Raw genomic sequence first — 22,940 nt, 5'->3', positions numbered from 1 at the left:
TCATCCTTTCTCCCTTCCCATTCCCCACTGATCTCTCTCCCTCTTCTCTCTCTATATCTCTCCACCTGTTGTTGTTCAGTGTTGTTGGTGGTGGTGTTCTACTTCTTGTTGTTCTTGTTCTTGTTTTATTTCTTCTCCTTCTTCCTCCCCTTCCTCCTCCTCCTCAGTCTTCTTCTTCTTCACATCCTCTGCCCCTCTCTCTGTCCTTCTCTCCCTCCCTGTCCCCCCAGCCTCTCCCTCCCTCCCCATCTCTCCCACTTCTAATCTCACCCACTTTTCTCCCAACTCTTCGTGCGCTGTTCTCGCGCGCTCTGTTCGTCAGAAAGATGTTAATGTCCGCATAGACGAAGGGAGAACAATGCAATCATTCTGTCACGACTGACAGGCAGTACGTAGTTCCCTCCCTTAGAAAGACGGATGTTGGCTCGTGACGACACCTGTGAATGAGAAAGGGGGACATGGATGGGGAGGGGGAGAAAGAAACAGGGAGAGAAAGAAAGAAAGAGAGAGAGACACAGAGAGAGACAGAGGCAGACAAAGAGAGGGGGGACAGAGACAACAGGGAGGGAGAGAGAGAGAATGGGGGGGTGGGGGGGGGGGGCCGGGGGGGGGGGGGGAGGGGGAGAGGCAGTCAGAGAGAGAGAAGTCACAGAGAGAGACAGGCTAGAGACAGAGACAGACAGGGAACGAGAGAGGGGACAAAGAAGAGAGAGAGGGATACAGCTAGAGACAGACAGAGAGAGAGAGACTCAGAACTCAGAACTCGAAACGTTTATATTCAAGGATTAAGATTTTAGGCACAGCCTGTTCTTCCAATCTGCCCTTGAATAGACAGATTGAATAGACAGAATATCCTTGAGAGAGAGAGAGAGAGAGAGAGAGAGAGAGAGAGCAATCAAGAAGGTAGATGTGTATGTGCCTGCGTATACTTGTGTGTAAATGTGTGTCTACCTGTGCACACCTTTGCTTAAAAGTGTGTTGTCATATTCACCTGTTTGTGGTACCTGTATGTACCTATGTGTATCGCCATATACGTTCTTGCTGCTTTTGTTTTATTGAACTGTATTTGTGGATAGCAATGTATGCCTGTACATCACCGAACACATCGGTATATACCAATGTATACCTGTAAGTATGTCCAAACACCTGTGTATTATATATGTGTGCACCTATGTTCACGTGCATAAACACACTTACGTATACACGTATGCTTTTGCTTTTGCTTGATTTTACTTGTATGCGCTTTTATTTATACACGTGTGTACCTGTGTATATCTGTGCATACCTTTACAAATGTTCATACCTGTATATACCTGTTCAAACGTGTTAATGCTTGTGAACACACGTATATAACTCTTGTGCATTTACATGCCTCTAACCACCTGTATATGCCGGTGTGTACCTTTACACGCCTGTATGTACCTGTATATACATGTGCATACCGTTACACATATGTAATACCTGTGAATATCTTTATACATATCTGTTCATCTAATAAATACTTGTGCATATACATGTATGTACCTGTGCAAACTTTTCTACATTTGTATGTACCTGTGTATGCCTGTGTGTACCTAGATATACATGTGTATGCTTATATATATATATATATTCGTACATTCATATACATGCATGTATGCTTGTGCATTCCTATACATACCTACATACATGCACACACACAGCTACACACACACACACACACACACATCTCTCTCTCTCTCTTATATATATATATATATATATATATATATATATATATATATATATATATATATATATATATATACACGTATGATCAGTATATATAAAAAAAACAGAAGAAAAACCCATACATACCTTGACACACCTGCACTCACCTGCATATCATTCCCACACACCTGAAAACTCACCTTCGGCGCTTAACCGTGCAGCCTCAGCAGACATGGGCGGCAGTGGCAGTAGCAGCGGCACCAACAACACAAGCGGAGGCGGGGACCTGGCAACCCTCAACGACCTCTTCTACAACGTGGGGGGGACGAGCACGGGGGGTGGGGGTGCCAACAGTCTTGACCAGCTGGTCAACACTCTCTTCAACTCGCCGGTAAGGGGGCGTGGGGGTGGGGGCTAGGGGGGGAGGAGAGAGCCGGGGTTGTGTGGCTGGAGTTAGGGGCATGGTGTGTAGGTTCGGAACCTACGAGTGGGTGATGTAGAGAGATAGCTAGGCAGACATATATATATATATATATAGAGAGAGAGAGAGAGAGAGAGAAACAGAGAGAGAGAGAGATGGATAGATGGACCAGCTGGTCAACACTTTCTTCAACACGCCGGTAAAGGGGTGTAGGGGGGAGAAGAGAGTAGGGTGGTGTGTGGTGGGGATTGGTGGTGGTTGGGGGATGGTGTGTAATTAGGAAGGTGTGGTTGGGGTGGGATGGGGAGAAAGAGGTTGGGAGAGGGAGCGAGAGAGAGGGAGAGGGGGGGAGAGAGGGAGAGGGAGGGAGAGAGAGGGAGAGGGGGAGAGAGAGGGAGAGGGAGCGAGAGAGAGGGAGGGGGGGAGAGAGGGACGGGGAGAGAGTGAGGGAGAGTGTGAGAGAGGGAGGCAGAGAGAGGAGAGAAAGAGGGAGAGAAGGAGAGAGAGAGGTAGGGAGATAGAGACAATCAGACATAGAGTCACAAGGTACCACAGCTTGATAGATAGACAGATAGATCGATAGATAGATAAACAGGCAGATAAATAGACAGAGATAGATAGATATACAGACAGATAGATAGATACATAGATATACAGACAGATAGATAGACAGACGGGCAGCCTAGATCAGCTTTAAATAGTAACCTTTCATCATTCATACGCGTTAACTGTAGCCAGTAGGAAACACATCTCACGAAAGAATTCACAAATTATGGGAATCTTCCCAGCTCTCCATAAACCATATCATTTAAGAGAGAGAGAGGGAGAGAGAGGGAGGCGGAGAGAGAGGGGATGAGAGGGAGGGAGAGAGGGAAAGAGCGAATAGAGAAAGGGACAGATGAACACAGTGAGAGAGAGAGAGGGGGGGGGGCACAAATAGATAGATAGATACATAGACAGAGAGGCAGACAGACAGATAGAGACACAGAGAGAGACAGACGAGTAAGAGGGAGAGAGAGAGAGATTGAGAGGGCAGAATTCTGCTTAGCACAAACTCAACAAACACATTTTGTGTGTGTTGACGTGAGCAGACAGCGGAACAGCAAACAGGATTTCAGTCGTGACAGTGACTGATTAAGGTGATTATCACGTGCTGTAATGATAATGCCAAGCTGTTAGCATTCCCTTTAATCTAGGTTACGTGGCAGCAGAGAGAGACAGACAGAGACACAGAGATACAGAGAGGGAGCGAGAGAGAGACAGAGACCGAAGAGAAAGATAGAGAGACAGACAGACAGACAGAATGATAGAAAGAGATGGGGGGAGAGACGCAGAGAGAGGCTAAAAAACACCCACCAACAACAGCAACACAGAGGGTTTGCCTGAATCTGAAACATTCTGTGTATCCCAGCAAAACAACTTCATCTTATACAAAAGCCCTGGACAAACGTCAATGAAAAGCACAATGACATATGCACACCAAAAACACACGCAATTCACATGCAGGCACAAATCCTCTCTCTCCAACCCATAAACCCACACCCACTCCACACAAAATGTAGACACACACACACACACACACACACACACACACACACACACACACACACACACACACACACACACACACACGCACACACACACACACACGCGTGCGCACAAGCACACCATGGCTGCTCAAGGTATACAAACATGTGCACGCTTGAATATAGTAACAAAAAAAGAAGTAAAAAAAAAAGAAGTAAAAAATATAAATAAAAAAAGAACAAGAGCATAACCGCGAAGACAAGGAGTTATTTACTAATTAGAATGGCTGGAAATAAACGAGTTTTCACAGAGGTTTTGACAGAAGGGCAAGAAACAGCATGACGGACAGGAAGCGGGAGTGAGTTCCACGCGGAGGAAGCCCGGAAAGAGAAAGCGCCTTTTCCATAACCATGATCTGGTATTGTGCGAGGGGATTTTTCAGAGACGGTCATCACCTGATGACCAGAGCTGGCGATTGACAGGCAAGTGAGTGATAGGCAAACAGGGGATATCTGAACCTTGAATAGGCGAATTAGGAACTGGCCTATTGGGATCACCAAATTAGCGACAGACGAACCGGAAATAGGCGAAATGGGATCAACAAACTGGTGGTAGGCCAATCGGGAACTGGTGAAACGGGGAATTACGCTAATCCGGCAAATCAGAGAATGGGCGAATCAAGAAGAGATCAATACAGGGAAATAGGCGAACCACAAATAGGCAAATCGGGATCGGAGATAGGTGAGTGGGAATGACAGCTTTGTGTGTGTGTGTGTGTGTGTTTGCGTGCGTGCGTGCATGTGTGTGTGTATGTGTGTGTGTGTGTGTGTGTGTTCTTTAGATTAACGTCCTTTCACTGGTGAGTGGTATTAGACGGGGGTAGGTGGGGCGGGGGGGGAAGGGGGGCGGGGGGGTAGTACATGTGCGCACGCGCGTGGGGTGATAGGTAGAGGTGGTGGGATTCCTGATAACAGGAAGAGAGACATAAAAAGTGGCAGACGTTAACAGGAAGAACTAAGAAAGATTGAACTAACTGAGACTGAAGTATAACTGTGTGTGTGTGTGTGTGTGTGTGTGTGTGTGTGTGTGTGTGTGTGTGTGTGTGTGTGTGCAGGGCTCTACCGACACAGCCGGTATGGCCAGGGACTCCAACGCCACCTCCCCCTCCTCCTCCTCGTCCTCCACTTCCTTCTTTCCCACCGTGGATTCGACGTCTGGGTCTTCTTCGTCTGGTGAGAATCTGTGTGTGTGTGTGTTGGGGGGGGGGGGGGGACTGGGGGGTTTGGGGTGATGGGAAGGGGTTGGGTGGGTAGATGGGGGTGTTTGTGTGTGTGGGTGTGTGGGGAGTAGGGGTGTGTGTGCGGGTGGGTGGGTGGAAGGGTGGATGTGTGTGTATGGGGGTGGGAGGGGTAGGGGGATGGGAAGGGGTTGGGTGGGTAGATGGGGGTGTTTGTGTGTGTGTGTGTGTGTGGGGTAGGGGTGTGTGCAGGTGGGTTGGTGGAAGGGTGGATGTGTGTGTGGGGGGTGGGGTTGGGGGGGGGAGGTGAGAGTGTAGATATGTGTGTGTGTGTGTGTGCGCGCGGGTGGGAGAGAGGATGGATGTGGGTGTGTGGGATGCTTGTGTTGTGTGTGTGTGTGTGTGTGTGTGTGTGTGTGTGTGTGTGTGTGTGTTGGGGGATGGGGTTGGTGTGTGCATGTGAATATGTATGCACGCGCGCGTATTTGTGGGTGCATGCGTGGGTGGTGGGGATCTGTGTGTATGTCGGGGATGGGATGGGTGGACCGATATATGTGTATTTGTGCGTGCGTGTGTGTGTGTGTGTGTGTGTGTGTGTCTGTCTGTCTGTGTCTGTGTCTGCGTTGTTGTTGTATTACAGGCCATGGTATTTTGAAAAATAATATGTGCAATGATTTCAAAGTCTGCGTTCTCTTTCTTTCCAGGAGGTGAAATGTTGGCACGTGAGTATTTGTGTGTCGTTCCTTTGCCACTGGAAAAGAACCCATAGCAGCATGTGTTGACCTCTGGCAAAGTCATGCAGAAGAAATCCGCTAATATTGGCTTCCCTAATACACACACACACACACACACACACACACACACACACACACACACAAGCACTCAACGTCTGACGAGTGCGTTGGGTTATGCTGCTGTCAGGCATCTGCCTAGCAGATGTGGTGTAGCGTATGCGGATTTGTCCGAACGCAGTGACGCCTCTTCGAGGAACTGAAACTGAAACTTCCTCCCTACTGCCTCTCTGTCTGTCTGTCTGTGTCCGTCTGTTTCTGTGTCTTTGTCTCTCTTTCTGTCTGTGTCTCTTCTCAGACCCTGCCGCGGTCTCTCTCTGTGTCTGTGAATCTCTCTCTCTCTCTCTCTCTCTCTCTCTCTCTCTCTCTCTCTCTCCGTCGCCTCTCTCTCTCTTCCTCACTCCCCTTTCTCTCTTTCACACACACATACGCTCTCGCTGTCTCTGTAACTCTGTCTGTCTCTCTTTGTGAGTACCATAATGAAGACAGATAACATTCAAAAACTGTATCGATGTAAACCACACACACACACTCTCTCCCTCTCTCTCTCGCCCTTCTCCTCTCCCTCTCCCCCACTCTCTCTCTCTCTGTGAGTACCACAATACAGACAGGTAAATAAAAAAAACCCGTATCGATCTGAATCTCTGTCTCTCTCTGGGTACAATAATAAAGACAGGTAACATTTAAAAACTGTATCGATTTGAACCTCTCTGTCTCTCTCCTCTCTCTGTGTCTCTCTCTGTCTCTGTCTGTCTCTGTGAGTACCACGACACAGACAGGTAACATCTAATAAAACACGTTTCGATCTGAACCATTCTCTGTCACAGTACAGACAGGTAACACTGTTGATCTGAACCATTCTGTCACAGTACAGACAGGTAACACTGTTGATCTCTGTCACAGTACAGACAGGTAACACTGTTGATCTGAACCATTCTCTGTCACAGTACAGACAGGTAACACTGTTGATCTGAACCATTCTCTGTCACAGTACAGACAGGTAACACTGTTGATCTGAACCATCCTCTGTCACAGTACAGACAGGTAACAGTGTTGATCTGAACCATCCTCTGTCACAGTACAGACAGGTAACACTGTTGATCTCTGTTACAGTACAGACAGGTAACACTGTTGATCTCTGTCACAGTACAGACAGGTAACACTGTTGATCTGAACCATCCTCTATCACAGTACAGACAGGTAACACTGTTGATCTGAACCATTCTGTCACAGTACAGACAGGTAACACTGTTGATCTCTATCACAGTACAGACAGGTAACACTGTTGATCTGACTCATTCTCTATCACAGTACAGACAGGTAACACTGTTGATCTCTGTCACAGTACAGACAGGTAACACTGTTGATCTCTATCACAGTACAGACAGGTAACACTGTTGATCTCTGTCACAGTACAGACAGGTAACACTGTTGATCTCTATCACAGTACAGACAGGTAACACTGTTGATCTGAACCATTCTCTGTCACAGTACAGACAGGTAACACTGTTGATCTGAACCATTCTCTGTCACAGTACAGACAGGTAACACTGTTGATCTCTGTTACAGTACAGACAGGTAACACTGTTGATCTCTGTCACAGTACAGACAGGTAACACTGTTGATCTCTGTCACAGTACAGACAGGTAACACTGTTGATCTGACTCATTCTCTGTCACAGTACAGACAGGTAACACTGTTGATCTCTGTCACAGTGCAGACAGGTAACACTGTTGATCTCTGTCACAGTACAGACAGGTAACACTGTTGATCTGAACCATTCTCTGTCACAGTACAGACAGGTAACACTGTTGATCTCTGTTACAGTGCAGACAGGTAACACTGTTGATCTGAACCATTCTCTATCACAGTACAGACAGGTAACACTGTTGATCTCTGTCACAGTACAGACAGGTAACACTGTTGATCTGACTCATTCTCTGTCACAGTACAGACAGGTAACACTGTTGATCTGACTCATTCTCTGTCACAGTACAGACAGGTAACACTGTTGATCTCTGTCACAGTACAGACAGGTAACACTGTTGATCTGACTCATTCTCTATCACAGTACAGACAGGTAACACTGTTGATCTCTGTCACAGTACAGACAGGTAACACTGTTGATCTCTGTCACAGTGCAGACAGGTAGCACTGTTGATCTGAACCATTCTGTCACAGTACAGACAGGTAACAGTGTTGATCTGAACCATCCTCTGTCACAGCTGGGGTCACGGCCACTGATCTCCAGAACCTGCTGACCAGCGGAGGGAGCGGCACCCAGAACGACACCATCCCCACCTCGGGTGGTGCCTACCCGGTGGACAATGCCATCGCTTCCGGACCCTCAGGTGTGCTAGCTGGTTGATTGATTGATTAATTGATTATTTGTAATAATAGTAATGATGGTAATTATGTTGTTGGTGGTGTTGTGCTGATGATGATCATGATGTTAGTAGTTAATAGTGGTAACAGTAGTAGTAGTTAAAGTAATTAGAAAGTAGAAGTGGTGGTGGTGGCGGTAATGGTGTTGGTAGTATTAGTATTAGCAGTAGTGGCAGTAAGAGGGGTGGCAGCAGTAGCAGTGGTAGTGACGCGGTGGCAGTTATAGTTGTGGCAGTGATAACAGTGGTAGTAACAATTGTCATAATCTTAGGTGTAGTTAACGGTACCTTCTACAGCCCTTCAGGCATGCTAATATTTGGAAGAGGAAGAAGAAGGAAGAAAAAGAAGGAGGAGAAGAAGAAGAAGAAGAAGAAGGAGGAGGAGGAGGAGGAGGAGGAAAAAAGAAGAAGAAGAACAACAACAACAGCAACAGCAACAGCAAGGAGAACAACAAGGACGACAACACTAAGAAGAAGAAGAAGAAGAAGAATGAAAGCGCATAATCTTGGGCAATGCAACTAGATGCTTTCTTTTCACACTCCACTCACACAACTCATGCACTAACACCACACACACACACACACACGCACGCACGCACGCACGCACGCACGCACGCACGCACACACACACACATTTCTCTCCTTCTCTTTCCCTTCTTTTTCACTTTCCTTTCACAGCAGTATATTAGTTGCACTGTTACTTGTAGCCATGACAGTGGTTATGATGCTGTCAATATGTTTTGTCACAGCTACGTGTGAACAGTCTTAGGTACTTGCTGTTCTGGAATACTTTCAGTTTTTATGACAGTAAAGTTTGCTTTACTTTACAATAACGTCGACAGTACTAAAACCTGCAGCTACAAAGCGGCAGGGCATGTGCGGGTGTTATAATGTTGGTGATTTGTTTTCCTTCCTTTGTATTCTTTGTTTTCTTTCTTTCATTCTTTCTTTTTTTTCTTTCTCTCTCTCCTTCTTTATAGAATTGTACAGGTCACAAATCGTCTGTTAGTGCACTGTTATTTGTATTGAACTTTTTTTTCATTACTGCTACTACTAAACATTTATTCATTTTAATACCAGAACCTTTAGAAAAAAAATCATATATAAAAAAAAAAAAAAAAAAAAAAAGAAAAAGATTACCACTATTGCATTTTGTTTCATTCAGAATAAGCATCAAATCCCCAATTGGCAAACTGTTTCGATATTATTTATCAGACTTTTTCCAATACTTAAGAAAAAGATCGGATTGAAATGTGTGTTTAATTAAAAACAAAAACAACAAACAAAAAAAAAACTATTCAACACTTTTTTGAATGTTGATTCCTTTTGTCCAAGGCGGTGCTCAGACGTATCCAGTTTCTGGGCTGGACACCACCAATCCTGGTTGGACAGGTGGGCTTGATAGCTTTCCCACACCTTGAGCAAAGTTGAAAAAAAAAAGAAGAAAAAAAGAAGAAAATAAGAAAAAAGAAACGGTCTATATTACGTTCATGTGCTCTTGGAAATATTATTCTGCAGTCTTGAACTCAGAATAAGAAGAAAGAGGAGTAAGAGGACTCGAAGAAGACGAAGAAGAAAAAGAAGAAGAAGAAGAAAGACGAGTAAGAGGAGAAGAAGAAGAAGAAGAAGGCAGATACTGTTCAGCCGCCCAATCAGAACCATGCATTGTCGCGCGGTTGCTTCGTCCATGGGATACTTCCCTTGGCATCAGGACCAACGCCTCGACCACCCTAACCTTCAGGGGAAAAGACCACAGCCACGAACAACTTGACTTTAGGGGCAGATAGTCCACAGGTCGTGGTGGAAAGTATCGTTAAATCACCACTACAGTTCCCTTAGCATGCGTTGCATGTGGCTGCTTTTTGACCTACACCGATTCAACAATAATTATCGAGCGCACATTATATTTCTTCTATCAAAAAATACCTTGAGCGATAAACACCATGGCTTACAACCGTGATCGAGCTGGGTAATACAGATCTATCAAGGCACAAAGGGACTACAGGAGTGGTTTTGAAAAGTTGTGGGTGTGTGTGACCCACTGACCCGGACACACGCACACAGGACGAAGTTGAAGCACGTGATTCGCAGCAATATCGTCCTATCTTAGCATCCTAAAATTTGATTATTGCACTGTTCGCGTGTTTTGCAATGGAGACATACGAGGAATGACATGTTTCTAGCAAAGAAATAGGAACACAGTACGACACGGGATGACCCGAACCCACGCTTGTCGTCTCAAGCCGCCACCCCCGAAAACGGAGTATGGATGCCTACATGGAGGGGGTAAAAACGGCCATACACGTAAAAAGCCCATTCGTGTACATGCGAGTGAACGTGGGAGTTGCAGCCCACGAACGAAGAAGTGTCAAGCCGCCATGTTTTGTTTTGTTTAGTTTAGTTTCGTGATTAGCAGGGTCAAAAAAGGAAAGAGCAAGATTGCGGCGCGTTAGTTTAGTTACTGAATCCACATGAAAAGTGAGTAAAGTCACGTACAAAGTAGAGTGGAAAACCACTGAAAATGGGTTACAACATCTACTAATGGAAATACCGTTTCATCTATGCACAAAAATGCCGGAAAAACAGGTTCCTGAATTTGACGTTAAGATAGGATCTTAGTGTAATATCAAAATGATGATGAGTCTCGGTGTGTGTGAAACCCGCTTTATAATCCAATTTCACCTTTTCTTCTTGTTTTTATTTTTCGACATCGTATTCAACATGTTTGCTTCAACAGTCATTCGCATCCACTGCCGTCGCCATCACGTTTCAGACGACAATAATCTGCGCGCGCATCATGATGACGAAAGGCCGGCTTAAAGGTCAAGGCCACCAGTTCAGAGTGAGGCTTTCAACACCGGGCTGTCTGCGTTGTGTGGGCAGCACCAGTCCATGTTGATTGTTGACCAGTATTGATTGGTCATGCGCCACAGGTCTTTATCATGTAAATATGTTTAACGGAACAGTCAGCCACCCTTCACCCACTCTTCCTCCGCCTACACCTCATTGTTGACTCACTTGTGTAAACAAAGTGAGTCTATGTTTTAACCCGGTGTTCGGTTGTCTGTGTGTCTGTGTGTCTGTGTGTCCGTGGTAAACTTTAACATTGACATTTTCTCTGCAAATACTTTGTCAGTTGACACCAAATTAGGCATAAAAATAGGAAACGTTCAGTTCTTTCCAGTCATCTTGTTTAAAACAATATTGCACCTCTGGGATGGGCACAAAAAAAAAAAAATGAAGCCTAATTATATGCAAACTGCATTTACTGTTATATTTATATTTTTTGTATTCTCTAAACTTGGCACTTTGATCTGATATTCTGACCCAACAACAAGAGCAGTCATTATTATCATTTTCTGCTCAAACAGGAACTTCTTTTGCTCAGCATGGAAGTTTTTATTTATTTTGCAAACGTTTTGGTGCAGATAGTAAAAAAGGGAAATTACTCTGTAATTAATGCTAGGGGACTTAATTTGCTTTAAACTGATCTTTCTCATCTTAAACATTACATTTTGAAATTATACTCAATACATAAAAAGCTTGGATTTAAAAAAAAAGTGTATCACAAGTGAGTCTTGAAGGCCTTGCCTCTCTTGTTCTTCTCCTTCTCTCCATCCGCCTCTCTCTTCTCCATACTATTTTCTGTTGTGGCGTATTACCATTTCAGGCAAACCACGCACACAGAAATTAGATAGAAACCAGTGTTAGAGGCGTCTCTCTTTATCGATGAAGAAGACAACATGTTCAGATATGATACAGTTATTATATGACAATCAAATCTACAAAACTCAATGGTAAATGCCACGATTTGCCCAAGAAAGTAATCTTCAAATACTTACTGAAGATGAAAGACGATCGTATCTATTCAGACTTGATCAGTATTCGGACTGCGTTGAGTGAAACAAACTAACAAATAAACAAACAAATACGATGGTGCCTGCGTTTGGTGTTTAGGTTACACTTTGGGGGGACGGGGTGTACTTGTTATTATTATTATTAGTTTATTTTATTTATTTATTTTTTTTACATGTCTATGTGGTTTACCAGGTATTCTTGCACTCTTACTTCAAATGACTTTTAGAGCGCCTTTCTCTGTTTTTTGTTTCTAACATATCTTCTCAAACGATTATCTGTTTTGTTATCCAGGTCACATTCTTTTTTTTCTTGTTTTTTTTTGTTTTGTCATGTAAACTTTTTGCCTCTCTCTCTCTCTCTCTCTCTCTCTCTCTCTCTCACACACACACACACACACACACACACACACACACACACACACACACGCACGCACGCACACACGCACACACACGCACACATACACACATATCTACCTGTCTGTCTGTGTCTGTAGAGTTTTGTCACCTGTAACCGGCACTGTCGTCTTTAGGCCATTCGCTTTTTTTCCTTTGTTTTTGATTTTTTCCCGGTCGTTTAGTTCTTTGTCGATCTGCATAGATCGCTTACAGTTCTAACCATATGTGTTATTTCTTCCATCTTGTAATGACTTGTGTAGTTACGTTCCTTGTAACCAACTAGTCTCCCTGTAGCCAGCTCTGTAGCTGATCTGTCGTCTGCCCTTTAGTTGTTTTTTTTCAGCTCTGTAGTTGATCTGAAGCAAGCTCTGTAGCTGAACAAGCCGCCTTGGCGAAGTGGTTAGCGTTGCTAACTAATGACTGGAAAGACTGAGCCGGTTCGAGTCCCAACAGAAGTTTTTTTCTGTTTTTTTTTCTTTTTCCCACACGGCCGTGGTCGACTCCTACTGAGAGTCAAGTGTGCTGTGGGCTCAAATGGGAAGACTGGGACCTCGCAGTGGAAGGTCATTCACATCACAGACGTGTCTTTGGGGAGTGTTGATCGAATATCGTGACCCACTGTGCAGGTGTCTGTATCTCTCGGGCCTGGTTGACTCCGGGATATATTGTGAAAGGAAGCGTAGAGTACAGAGCCTTGTCATGTAGTCCATCCCTTGAATGGACCTTTGTGGCAGCATCGCCATCAGCATCATCCTTGTTCATAATAAATGATTGAAAACACTGTCCGTGATTTGGTGGCCTTTCATGCCCTGTTCACACGGTGACCTCAGTTTTTATCTCCATCCATTTCAGTGCTCGGGATGAGTCTTGTCAAAGTCTCCGGTGTCGGCAGATTCATGGGGGACTGTTGCTGGAGGAACGTGGTGGCGGTGTCCACTCTGGAGAGGGCACTCACTCAGTCTGCCCCCGCGACCGAGCGATTATTGTCGTCAGTAGTGAGAGGGAGGGGCTTTGTAGGTGGCGTCCTAAGTACGTTAGACCAGAACACGCGCCAGAGAACACCACAGCGATAGTTCCCCGCGGTCTGCCAACACTGGGACTTCGACAGACGGACCCGGGTGTAGCCATGTATGGGTGAACTGGACTCTGAAAGAGCAGCATGGGAACCATGCCACTGAAACGGTGCAGATGATGGGGCACCCCCCCCCCCCCTCAACTCCCCATTCCCCCGTGCCCCCCAAAAAAATAAAAAAGAGAGAGAAAAGAAAAAGAAAATTAATAAAGAAAGCTCTGTCGCTGATGTGTAACCAGTTCGTTCAGCTGATCCAACCGGCTCCGTGTCTTGTTGTAACCAGGTGGCGGCGGAGGCTTTGATGTGCTCTCAATGCTAAATAACCAGGGCTCTGGCTCCCCCTCCTCCCCCACCGCTTCCTCCTCCTCCTCCACCTCTCCCTCTTTCATGGGGGCCGGGTCTCCCAGCATGTTTGGCAATGCGGGGTCTCCTAACAGTGGGTTGCCCACCGGCGGCGGTTCTTCCTCTGTTGCCTCCACCCCCAAGCCGACCATGAAGCCAAACCCTCTCATGACGATGAGTGAGTACCTGTGTGGGGGTTGGGGGAGGGCTGGGGTGGATGGGGTTTCTGTGTGTGGTGGTGGTAGTGAGATGTGTGTGTGTGTGTGAGGGGGGGGGGGGGCGTGTGTGGTGTGTGTGCGTGTGTGTCTGTATGTGTGCGTGCGTGTGTTTGTTTGTCTCAGTGTGTGCGTGCGTGTGTGTGTGCGGCCGTGCGTGTGTGTGTGTGTGAACGTTCGTGCGTGTGTGTGTTTGTGCGTTTTTGCACGTATCTAGCGACTTATCTGCAACGGTTGAACATCACCACCAAAACAGTCATCTTTTGCCTGCATTTGTTCGGCTTCATCAATGCTGACAAACTGAATAATCTATGCTGATTTAAACGTGGAATAACAGACGATTTGGTAGTTTCTGTTGTGTTACTTGTTTTGTATAAGTCATAAGATCTGTTATTTTACTTGTAGTTGGGCTGTGGAATGATCTATTCCATGTTAGTGGAGTGATGGCCTAGAGGTAACGCGTCCGCATAGGAAGCGAGAGAATCTGAGCGCGCTGGTACGAATCATGGCTCAGCCGCCGATATTTTCTCCCCCCCCCCCCCCCACTAGACCTTGAGTGGTGGTCTGGACGCTAGTCATTCGGATGAGACGACAAACCGAGGTCCCGTGTGCACTACGCACTTAGCGCACGTAAAAGAACCCACGGCAACAAAAGGGTTGTTCCTGGCAAAATTCTGTAGAAAAATCCACTTCGACAGGAAAAACAAATAAAACTGCATGCAGGAAAAAATACAGAAAAATGTGTGGCGCTGTAGTGTAGCGACGCGCTCTTCTCGGGGAGAGCAGCCCGAATTTCACATAGAGAAATCTGTTGTGATAAAAAGAAATACCAATGCAAATGTTTTCGTTCATATTACGTTATGGGATATATCCTCCATTCTCTTGTTAGTTCTGTTGTGTTATGTTTTCTACGATCTTTTCTGACCTATTATCTTTTGCGTCACTTGTTTTTGTCATAATCTATTCTCTGCTCCGATTATTGACTCTGTTTCCTGTTTTGTGGTCTGATCCGTTTTTGATCTGCTGAAAGTATATTCTGTTCAATGTTCTGTTACAATGTTCATGATCAGGTGATCGCCTGTTAATCAGTAACAATCAGTAATACTTGGTGAAATGTTAGAAATTAAAAACTAGTGACATGAAAGTCGAAGATTAAGTTACAACACAGTTTGTACCAACAGGTAACTGATACTTTGTTATATTGTATGGAACAGTATTGTTTTCCACTGCACTGTTCTTTCATCGAATTATCTGCTCCTTTCTGCCTTCTTCTCCTTTGTTCTCCTACCTGCCGTTCTCTTCTCCACTGCTCTCCACTCCTTCTCCTGTCATCTGCTCTCCTTTTCTGTCTACATTCTCCTCTGTTCTCCTGTCCTGTAAACACGAGCATAACGTGCCGTTCATCGCTGTGTTGTTGTGTGCAGTGATGATGAGCGCTATGACAGGAGGTGAGTGGGACTCTCTGTGTATATTCACTTCCTGTGTTTTGATGATGATGATGATGATAATGGTGCTGATGACGATGAAGACGATGACGATGCTGCTGATAATGGTGCTGATGACGACGACAAACATGATGATTGTAATGACAATGATGATGTTGATAAAAGTTGTTTTTTTTATGAGAATTAAAACGAGAAAGAAGGGATAAAAAAATGGCGATAACGAGGAAGATGACGATTTAGAAATAAAAATCTATATAGATATCATGGCTGGCTGGATGGGTGGATGTTCTGCACAAAGCGTTTTTGTCTGATAGGATGGTAAGGCAGAGAGGGATGACGATGGTTATATTGATGATTATGATGATGACGACGATGACGCCAATGGTAATGATGATGATGATGAAGATCTCGATGATGACGACGATACTGCTGCTGCTGATAATGGTGTTGATGACGACGAGAAACATGATGATGATGACGATGATGGTGTTGATGAAGATTTTTTTAAAAGGAGAGATAAAATGAAAAAGAAGGGAAAAAGAATGGTGATAACGATGACGATGAAATCTTTTTTAAGATGATAATTTTATATTAATTTCATGGGTGGATGGATGGATGTTTTACGCAAAGCATTTTTGTTTGCTGGGATGGTACGGTGGATAGGGATGACGATAGGTTAAAATGACGACAGCGACGAAGATGAAGATAGTGATGATGATGGAGACGATGACGATGCTGCCTGTTAATGACGACGAAGAAGTTGACGACGAACGTCATTATGATGATGACGACGACGATGACGACGACGACGGTGATGATTATGATAATGACAACAACGACGACGACCACGATGTTGATGATGATGATGATGCTGTTGTTGTTTTTTACAGGAGAGATGATGGGCGGGGAAGGAATGGACATGCTCTTCCCTATCATGTTGATGAACTCCCTGTCACGTCAGTCCCTTCTTCTTCTTCTTTTTCATCTTCTTTTTCTCCTCCTCATCCTCTTCCTCCATCTTCTTCTTTTTCCACCACCACCACCACCACCACCACCTCCTCCTCCTCCTCCCTCTGTTTCTTTGTCTCTGTCTTCTGTCTGTTTCTTACTGTCTCTTTGTCACTGTCAATCTGCCTGTCTGTCTGCCTGTTTATCTCTCTGTTTCCTTATCCCTTTGCCTGTCTCTGTCTCTTTATCTCCCTGTCTCTCTCTCTCTCTATTTCTCTCTTTCTCAGTCAATCAGTCAGTCAGTCAGTCTGTCCGTCTCTTTCTCTCTCTGTCTCTGTGTCTGAATGTGTGTCACTATTTCTCTCTGTCTCTTTCTCCCTCACTCTCTCCCTCTCTCTCTTTCTCTATTTCGTTCGTGGCGTACAAGTGTGTATGCATGCATACATATGCAGGCACCTACGTGCAGATTCATGCAGGTTTGACACAGACAAAGACACAGACAGTCAGACACACATGTGAGAGATAAAGAGACAAATGTGTGTTTATAGATAGATAGATAGATAGACATTTAGATAGATAAATAGATATGGACAGACAGATAGACAGACACATACGTAAAACCGACTGGCATGTCGTTGTCAACGCGGTGTGCAGAGAACAAGGCCCCCCAGACCAACAACAACCCCTTCGGCCCCATGCCCATGGGCTCCCCCAACTCGCTGATGCCAGGCGGACTCTCGGGGCCGGGAGGTCTGCTGTCCAGCGTCATGGGAGCTGGGCCCACTTCCGGTGGTCTGACTTCCGGTACGTTTTTTTTTCGGGGGGGTGCTGGGGGTGGGGAGTTTTTTGTTTTTGTTTTGTTTTGTCTTGTTTGTTTGTTTTCGTTCAAGAGGAAGGGGAGGTATGGATGCTTTTTTGGGGTCCCACTTCTTCTTCCGGTGGCATGACTTCCGGTAAGTTTTCTTTTCTTATTTTTTCTTTCGTTGTTTCTTTGCTTTTTTGGTTGTGTTTTTTTGTTTCTTTGTTCATTTGTTTGTTTGATCCTTTTTTATTTTGTTTGTTTCTTTGGTCCTTTGTTTTGTTTATTTCTTTTTTTTCTTTCACGTTTGTTTTGTTTCTATCCGTTATGTGGCCTTTCTTTCTTTCTTATCATTTCTTGGAGTGGATGGGTGGTGGGATGGAGATGAGATGGAGACGGGTTTGCTGAAAATTGATGGATGAGTGACGCGAGATATTTTCACAGACAGGTAAAGGGATAGGCGTGTGTGTGTGTGTGTGTGTGTGTGTGTGTGTGTGTGTGTGTGTGTGTTCAAGTGGGTAGGTGCGAAAGGAGCGGCAGAAGTTACGATGGAGCTGTTGTTTCCCCCCCTGATTTTGGATTGTTTGTTTGTTGTTTTTCGGGGCGAAGGGGTGTTGGAGGTGATTGTAGCACATGAATAATTGATTTTTTAAAATGATGAATATGTTTTCTTGATTTGCTAAAGTTTGGGTTTGATGTGGTGTGCTTTGATGTGGTGTGTTTTGATGTGGCTCCATGTGGCGTGGTGCCGTGTGATTTGGGAAATATGTCCAGTGGATGTGATGTTCGATGTTCTTTGGGTTTTGGTTTGCCTTTTTCTTCCGTTCATTGTGGTTTGGTTCAAACGATTGCAGGTGGTTCGAGCCCGGCATCATCCAATGATCTTGTCAGGTGAGTGTTTGCTTGTCTGTCTGTCTGTCTGTCTGTCTGCTTGTAGGTCCGTCTGTTTGACTGTCCTCGCCTGGTATGCGAACAGGCAGAACAAGTTACGAGTTTGTTTGTACAGAAATGTATTGAGTGCACTTCTTTTTTTTTTTTTTTTTGCTCCCTCGCAAACTCTTTCCTCCCCCTCTCCCAACTCTCTCTGTGTGCTTCATTTATGCGTATTGCTTGTGTGTGTGTGTGTGTGTGTGTGTGTGTGTGTGTGTGTGTGTGTGTGTGTGTGTGTGTGCGTGTGTGCAGTTGTTGTTTTTACCTCCATTATTAAGTCTGTGTTGAAATTTCTTCTTTTTTTCATATGCACATATAACAAGAACAGATAGGGTTTGGGCCTAAAATCTCCACCCTAGAGTATCAAAAGACCAGTCGATCAATCAGTCATTCAATCAATCGAAAGTCAATCAGACAATCAAAAATCTTTGCCCATCAATCAACCAGTCAATCAATCAATCAATTACTCACTCACTCACCCACTCACTCACCCACTCACTCACCCACTCACTCACTCACCCACTCACTCACCCACTCACTCACTCATCACCCACTCACTCACCCACTCACTCACCCACTCACTCACCCACTCACTCACTCATTCACCCACTCACTCACCCACTCACTCACCCACTCACTCACCCACTCACTCACTCACCCACTCACTCACCCACTCACTTACCACTCACTCACTCACCCACTCACTCACTCACTCACCCACTCACTCACCCACTCACTCACTCACCTATTCACTCACTCACTCACTCACCCACCCACTCACTCACCCACCCACTCACTCACCCACCCACCTACTCACTCACTCACTCACTCACTCACACTCCACACACTCACCCACCCCACTCACTCACTCACACTCCACACACTCACCCACCCCACTCACTCACCCACACTCCACACACTCACCCACCCCACCCACCCCACTCACCTCCACCTCTCTTTCAGCCTCTTGATGGGGTCAGGACCCAGCTCCTCCGCCACTTCCCCCTCCTCCCCCTTCTCCTCCATGTTCTCCCCCACCCCCACCGCCTCCACTGCAAGCGGAAGCGGAAGTATGGGAAGCGCCGGTGGTCTCCTGGACGCGCTCATGGGCAGTTCCTTGGGCGGGCCCACTTCCTCTGGTGCAGGGGGGTCAGGGGCTGGGGGGTCTTTGGACCAGCTGTACAACAGTCTGACTGCAGGGCCCACGGGAGGGAGTGCGGGTACCTCAGGTGGGGCCATGCCCATCAATCCTCTGGGAGGTGAGCTGTGTTGCTGTTGTTGTTGTTGGTGGTGGTGGTGGTGTTGGTGGTGTTGTTGGTGTTTGTTGTTGTTGGTGTTTGTTGTTGGTGGTGGTGTTTGTTGTTGTTGGTGGTGTTGTTGTTGGTGGTGTTTGTTGTTGTTGGTGTTTGTTGTTGGTGGTGTTGTTGTTGGTGTTGTTTGTTGTTGTTGGTGGTGTTGTTGTTGTTGGTGGTGGTGTTGTTGGTGGTGGTGGTGTTGTTGTTGGTTGGTGTTGTTGTTGGTGGTGTTGTTGTTGGTGTTGTTTGTTGTTGTTGGTGGTGTTGTTGTTGTTGGTGGTGGTGTTGTTGGTGGTGGTGGTGTTGTTGTTGGTGGTGTTTGTTGTTGTTGTTGGTGGTGTTGTTGTTGGTGGTGGTGGTGTTGCTGTTGTTGTTGTTGTTGGTGGTGGTGTGTTGTTGGTGGTGTTTGTTGTTGTTGGTGGTGTTGTTGTTGTTGGTGGTGGTGTTGTTGTTGGTGGTGGTGTTGTTGTTGGTGGTGTTTGTTGTTGTTGTTGGTGGTGTTGTTGGTGGTGTTTGTTGTTGGTGGTGTTGTTGTTGGTGTGGTTGTTGTTGTTGGTGGTGTTGTTGTTGGTGGTGTTTGTTGTTGGTGGTGGTGTTGTTGGTGGTGTTTGTTGTTGTTGTTGGTGGTGTTGTTGTTGGTGGTGTTGTTGTTGGTGGTGTTGTGGTTGTTGTTGGTGGTGGTGTTGTTGGTGGTGTTGTTGTTGTTGTTGGTGTTGTTGTTGGTGGTGGTGTTTGTTGTTGTTGGTGTGTGTTGGTGGTGTTGTTGGTGGTGTTGTTGTTGTGGTGTTGTTTGTTGTTGGTGGTGGTGTTGTTGGTGTTGTTGTTGTTGTTGGTGGTGGTGTTGTTGGTGGTGTTGTTGTTGGTGGTGGTGTTTGTTGTTGGTGGTGTTGTTGTTGTTGGTGGTGGTGTTGTTGGTGGTGGTGTTGTTGGTGGTGTTGTTGTTGGTGGTGTTGTTGTTGGTGGTGTTTGTTGTTGGTGGTGTTGTTGTTGGTGGTGTTGTTGTTGGTGGTGGTGTTGTTGGTGGTGTTTGTTGTTGTTGTTGGTGGTGTTGTTGGTGGTGGTGTTTGTTGTTGGTGGTGGTGTTGTTGTTGGTGGTGGTGTTGTTGTTGGTGTTGTTTGTTGTTGTTGGTGGTGTTGTTGTTGTTGGTGGTGTTGTTGTTGGTGGTGGTGTTGTTGGTGGTGGTGTTGTTGTTGGTGGTGTTGTTGGTGGTGGTGTTGTTGGTGGTGGTGTTGTTGTTGGTGGTGTTGTTGGTGGTGGTGTTTGTTATTGTTGGTGTTGTTGTTGGTGTTGTTGTTGTTGGTGTTGTTGTTGGTGGTGGTGTTGGTGTTGTTGTTGGTGTTGTGGTTGTTATTGTTGGTGTTTGTTGTTGTTGGTGTTGTTGGTGTTGGTGTTGTTGGTGTTGGTGTTGTTGGTGGTGGTGTTTGTTGTTGGTGGTGGTGTTGTTGTTGGTGGTGTTTGTTGTTGGTGGTGGTGTTGTTGGTGGTGTTGTTTGTTGTTGGTGTTTGTTGTTGGTGGTGTTGTTGTTGGTGGTGTTGTTGTTGTTGGTGTTTGTTGTTGTTGGTGTTGTTGTTGTTGGTGGTGTTGTTGTTGGTGTTTGTTGTTGTTGGTGGTGTTGTGGTTGTTGTTGCTGGGGTTGGTGTTGTGGTTGTTGTTGGTGGTGGTGTTTGAGTTGTTGTTGGTGTTGTTGCTGTTTGTTGGTGTTGGTGGTGTTTGTTGTTGGTTGTTTTTGTTTGTTGTTGTTGGTGTTTGTTGGTGGTGTTGTTGTTGGTGTTGGTGTTTTTGGTGGTGTTGGTGTTTCATTCCATAAACAGCCCCCTGAATAAGACAGACTAGATTTAAAAAGATCGATCCTTGGAAGTGGTACCATAACTTTATAAACATGACGATGAGAGAGAGAGAGAGAGAGAGAGAGAGAGAGAGAGAGATGTACAGTAAAACATGTTTTTGAATCTTTTGCAGGGTTCTTGAGTATCTAAGCACATTGGTGAGTTGGCAGCGAGGCAACGCGAATCTTTATTTTTCTTTTTTGTTCATTATCTTTCCCTCTCGCTTTTTTCCTGTCTGTCTCTTTTTCTCTGTCTGTGTGTGTCTCTCTCTGTGTCTCTGTCACGCAGTTTCTCTTTCCTGCCTTCCCCTTATTCTTTCTCTGTCTCTCTGTCTCTGTCTCTGTCTTTCTCTCTCTCTGTGTTTGTGTGGTCTCTTTCTATCTCTGTCTCAGTTTCTCTCCTCCGACAGAGACAGAGACAGAAAATGACGGGGAGACAGACAGACAGACAGACCAGCTTGGAGACAGACAGACAGACAGGGAGAGATGACCCCTTCCCACTCCCAGTGTTCAGTGTGTGTTGCATGCCATATGTATGACCCCGTCCAGAAGAATCAACATTATCACCCGTTCCACTTTCCCTTCCAACACACACACACACACACACACACACACACACACACACACACACACACACACACACGTGATGGAATTGCTGATGAGACAGACAGACAGACAGAGACAAAGAAAGAGACAGACAAAGAGAAAGATTTTTTTTTTTGAGAGAGAGAGACAGACAGACAGAGAGACAGACAGACAGAGACAGATAGAGACAAAGAAAGAGACAAAGAGAAAGAGAGATATGTATATACAGAGAGAGACAGACAGACAAACATAGAGACAGAGACCTGAGAGAAACAGAGGCAGAAAGAGACAGAGGGACAGACACACACTTTCATACAGACAGACACGGGCGAACAGACACAAACAGACTGACAGACATGCAAAAAGACAAACACAGAAAGAGACAGGCACACACACACACACACACACACACACACACACACGCACGCACGCACGCACGCACGCACGCACGCACACAGAATGACAGGGAGAGAGAGAAAGAAGAGAGAGAGAGAGAGATCGAGAGACGCTCCTTTGACATTTTGTTGTCATTACCTGCAAGGGTCTATTGACAAGGGAGTGACGAGGGTTTATTCTTAAATCCTCTTAAGTGCAAAGCAACCTTCTGCTTAACAGCGTTTCATCAACAAACAAACAAAAATTCTCTTAATATCACTCTCTCACAATACATTAAACAAGCGGAACAAACACACACACACACAAAGAAACTAATCATACAAACAAACTCGACCATCCATTCTGGCAATGATAATTCAGTATATCAATTATATACCTTACCAACGTAATTTGGTAAGAGAGAGAGAGAGAGAGAGAGAGAGAGACGGACGCCCCCGCACCACCGCCACCACCCAATGTTCAAAGAAAATGTGTTACATGCTATCATTACCCTGTTCAGTGCAAAAACCGGGCCAACCCTCTCCCTTGTTTTCAGGTTCTTTTCGAACCGTTTCTGGACATCGGGGGGCCAAACAACGGCAGCCATCAGCACTTGGACAGCAGAGTTACCTACAAATCCACACCTGTAGCTGTAAGCAAAACACAACAAAATTACCACAACGGCAGCCTACAAAACTTGAGACAGGAAAGTTACCTACAAATCCACACCTGTAGCTGTAAGAAAAACACACAAGAATTGATGCCAACAGCAGCCATCAAACCTGAGACAGGAAAAGCTTTTTATC

General features: G+C 45.4%; 1 protein-coding gene across 2 annotated transcripts in view; it reads left to right on the top strand.

The window, feature by feature from the left end:
* Positions 1-22,910, top strand: part of LOC143275298 (uncharacterized) — a 37,409-nt gene extending 14,499 nt beyond the window's left edge. Inside the window, exons 5-17 of one of the 2 annotated variants that reach the window (XM_076579288.1) lie at positions 1,911-2,080; positions 4,752-4,869; positions 5,579-5,596; positions 7,891-8,016; positions 9,385-9,441; positions 13,658-13,894; positions 15,356-15,379; positions 16,267-16,332; positions 16,979-17,128; positions 17,978-18,014; positions 19,017-19,312; positions 21,309-21,333; positions 22,691-22,910. In XM_076579288.1, coding sequence (XP_076435403.1) covers positions 1,911-2,080; positions 4,752-4,869; positions 5,579-5,596; positions 7,891-8,016; positions 9,385-9,441; positions 13,658-13,894; positions 15,356-15,379; positions 16,267-16,332; positions 16,979-17,128; positions 17,978-18,014; positions 19,017-19,312; positions 21,309-21,325 — 1,316 coding nt within the window. In that variant the 3' untranslated portion in view covers positions 21,326-21,333; positions 22,691-22,910. The remainder of the gene's footprint in view (positions 1-1,910; positions 2,081-4,751; positions 4,870-5,578; positions 5,597-7,890; positions 8,017-9,384; positions 9,442-13,657; positions 13,895-15,355; positions 15,380-16,266; positions 16,333-16,978; positions 17,129-17,977; positions 18,015-19,016; positions 19,313-21,308; positions 21,334-22,690) is intronic. The other variant, XM_076579289.1, reaches the window with a different exon arrangement.
* The last annotated feature ends 30 nt before the right edge of the window (positions 22,911-22,940 follow it).

The sequence above is a fragment of the Babylonia areolata genome, chromosome 30, assembly GCF_041734735.1.
Source record: "Babylonia areolata isolate BAREFJ2019XMU chromosome 30, ASM4173473v1, whole genome shotgun sequence".
Lineage (NCBI taxonomy): Eukaryota > Metazoa > Mollusca > Gastropoda > Neogastropoda > Buccinidae > Babylonia > Babylonia areolata.
Note: the sequence above shows the minus strand (reverse complement) of the source record. Positions and strands in the feature narration are given on the sequence as shown.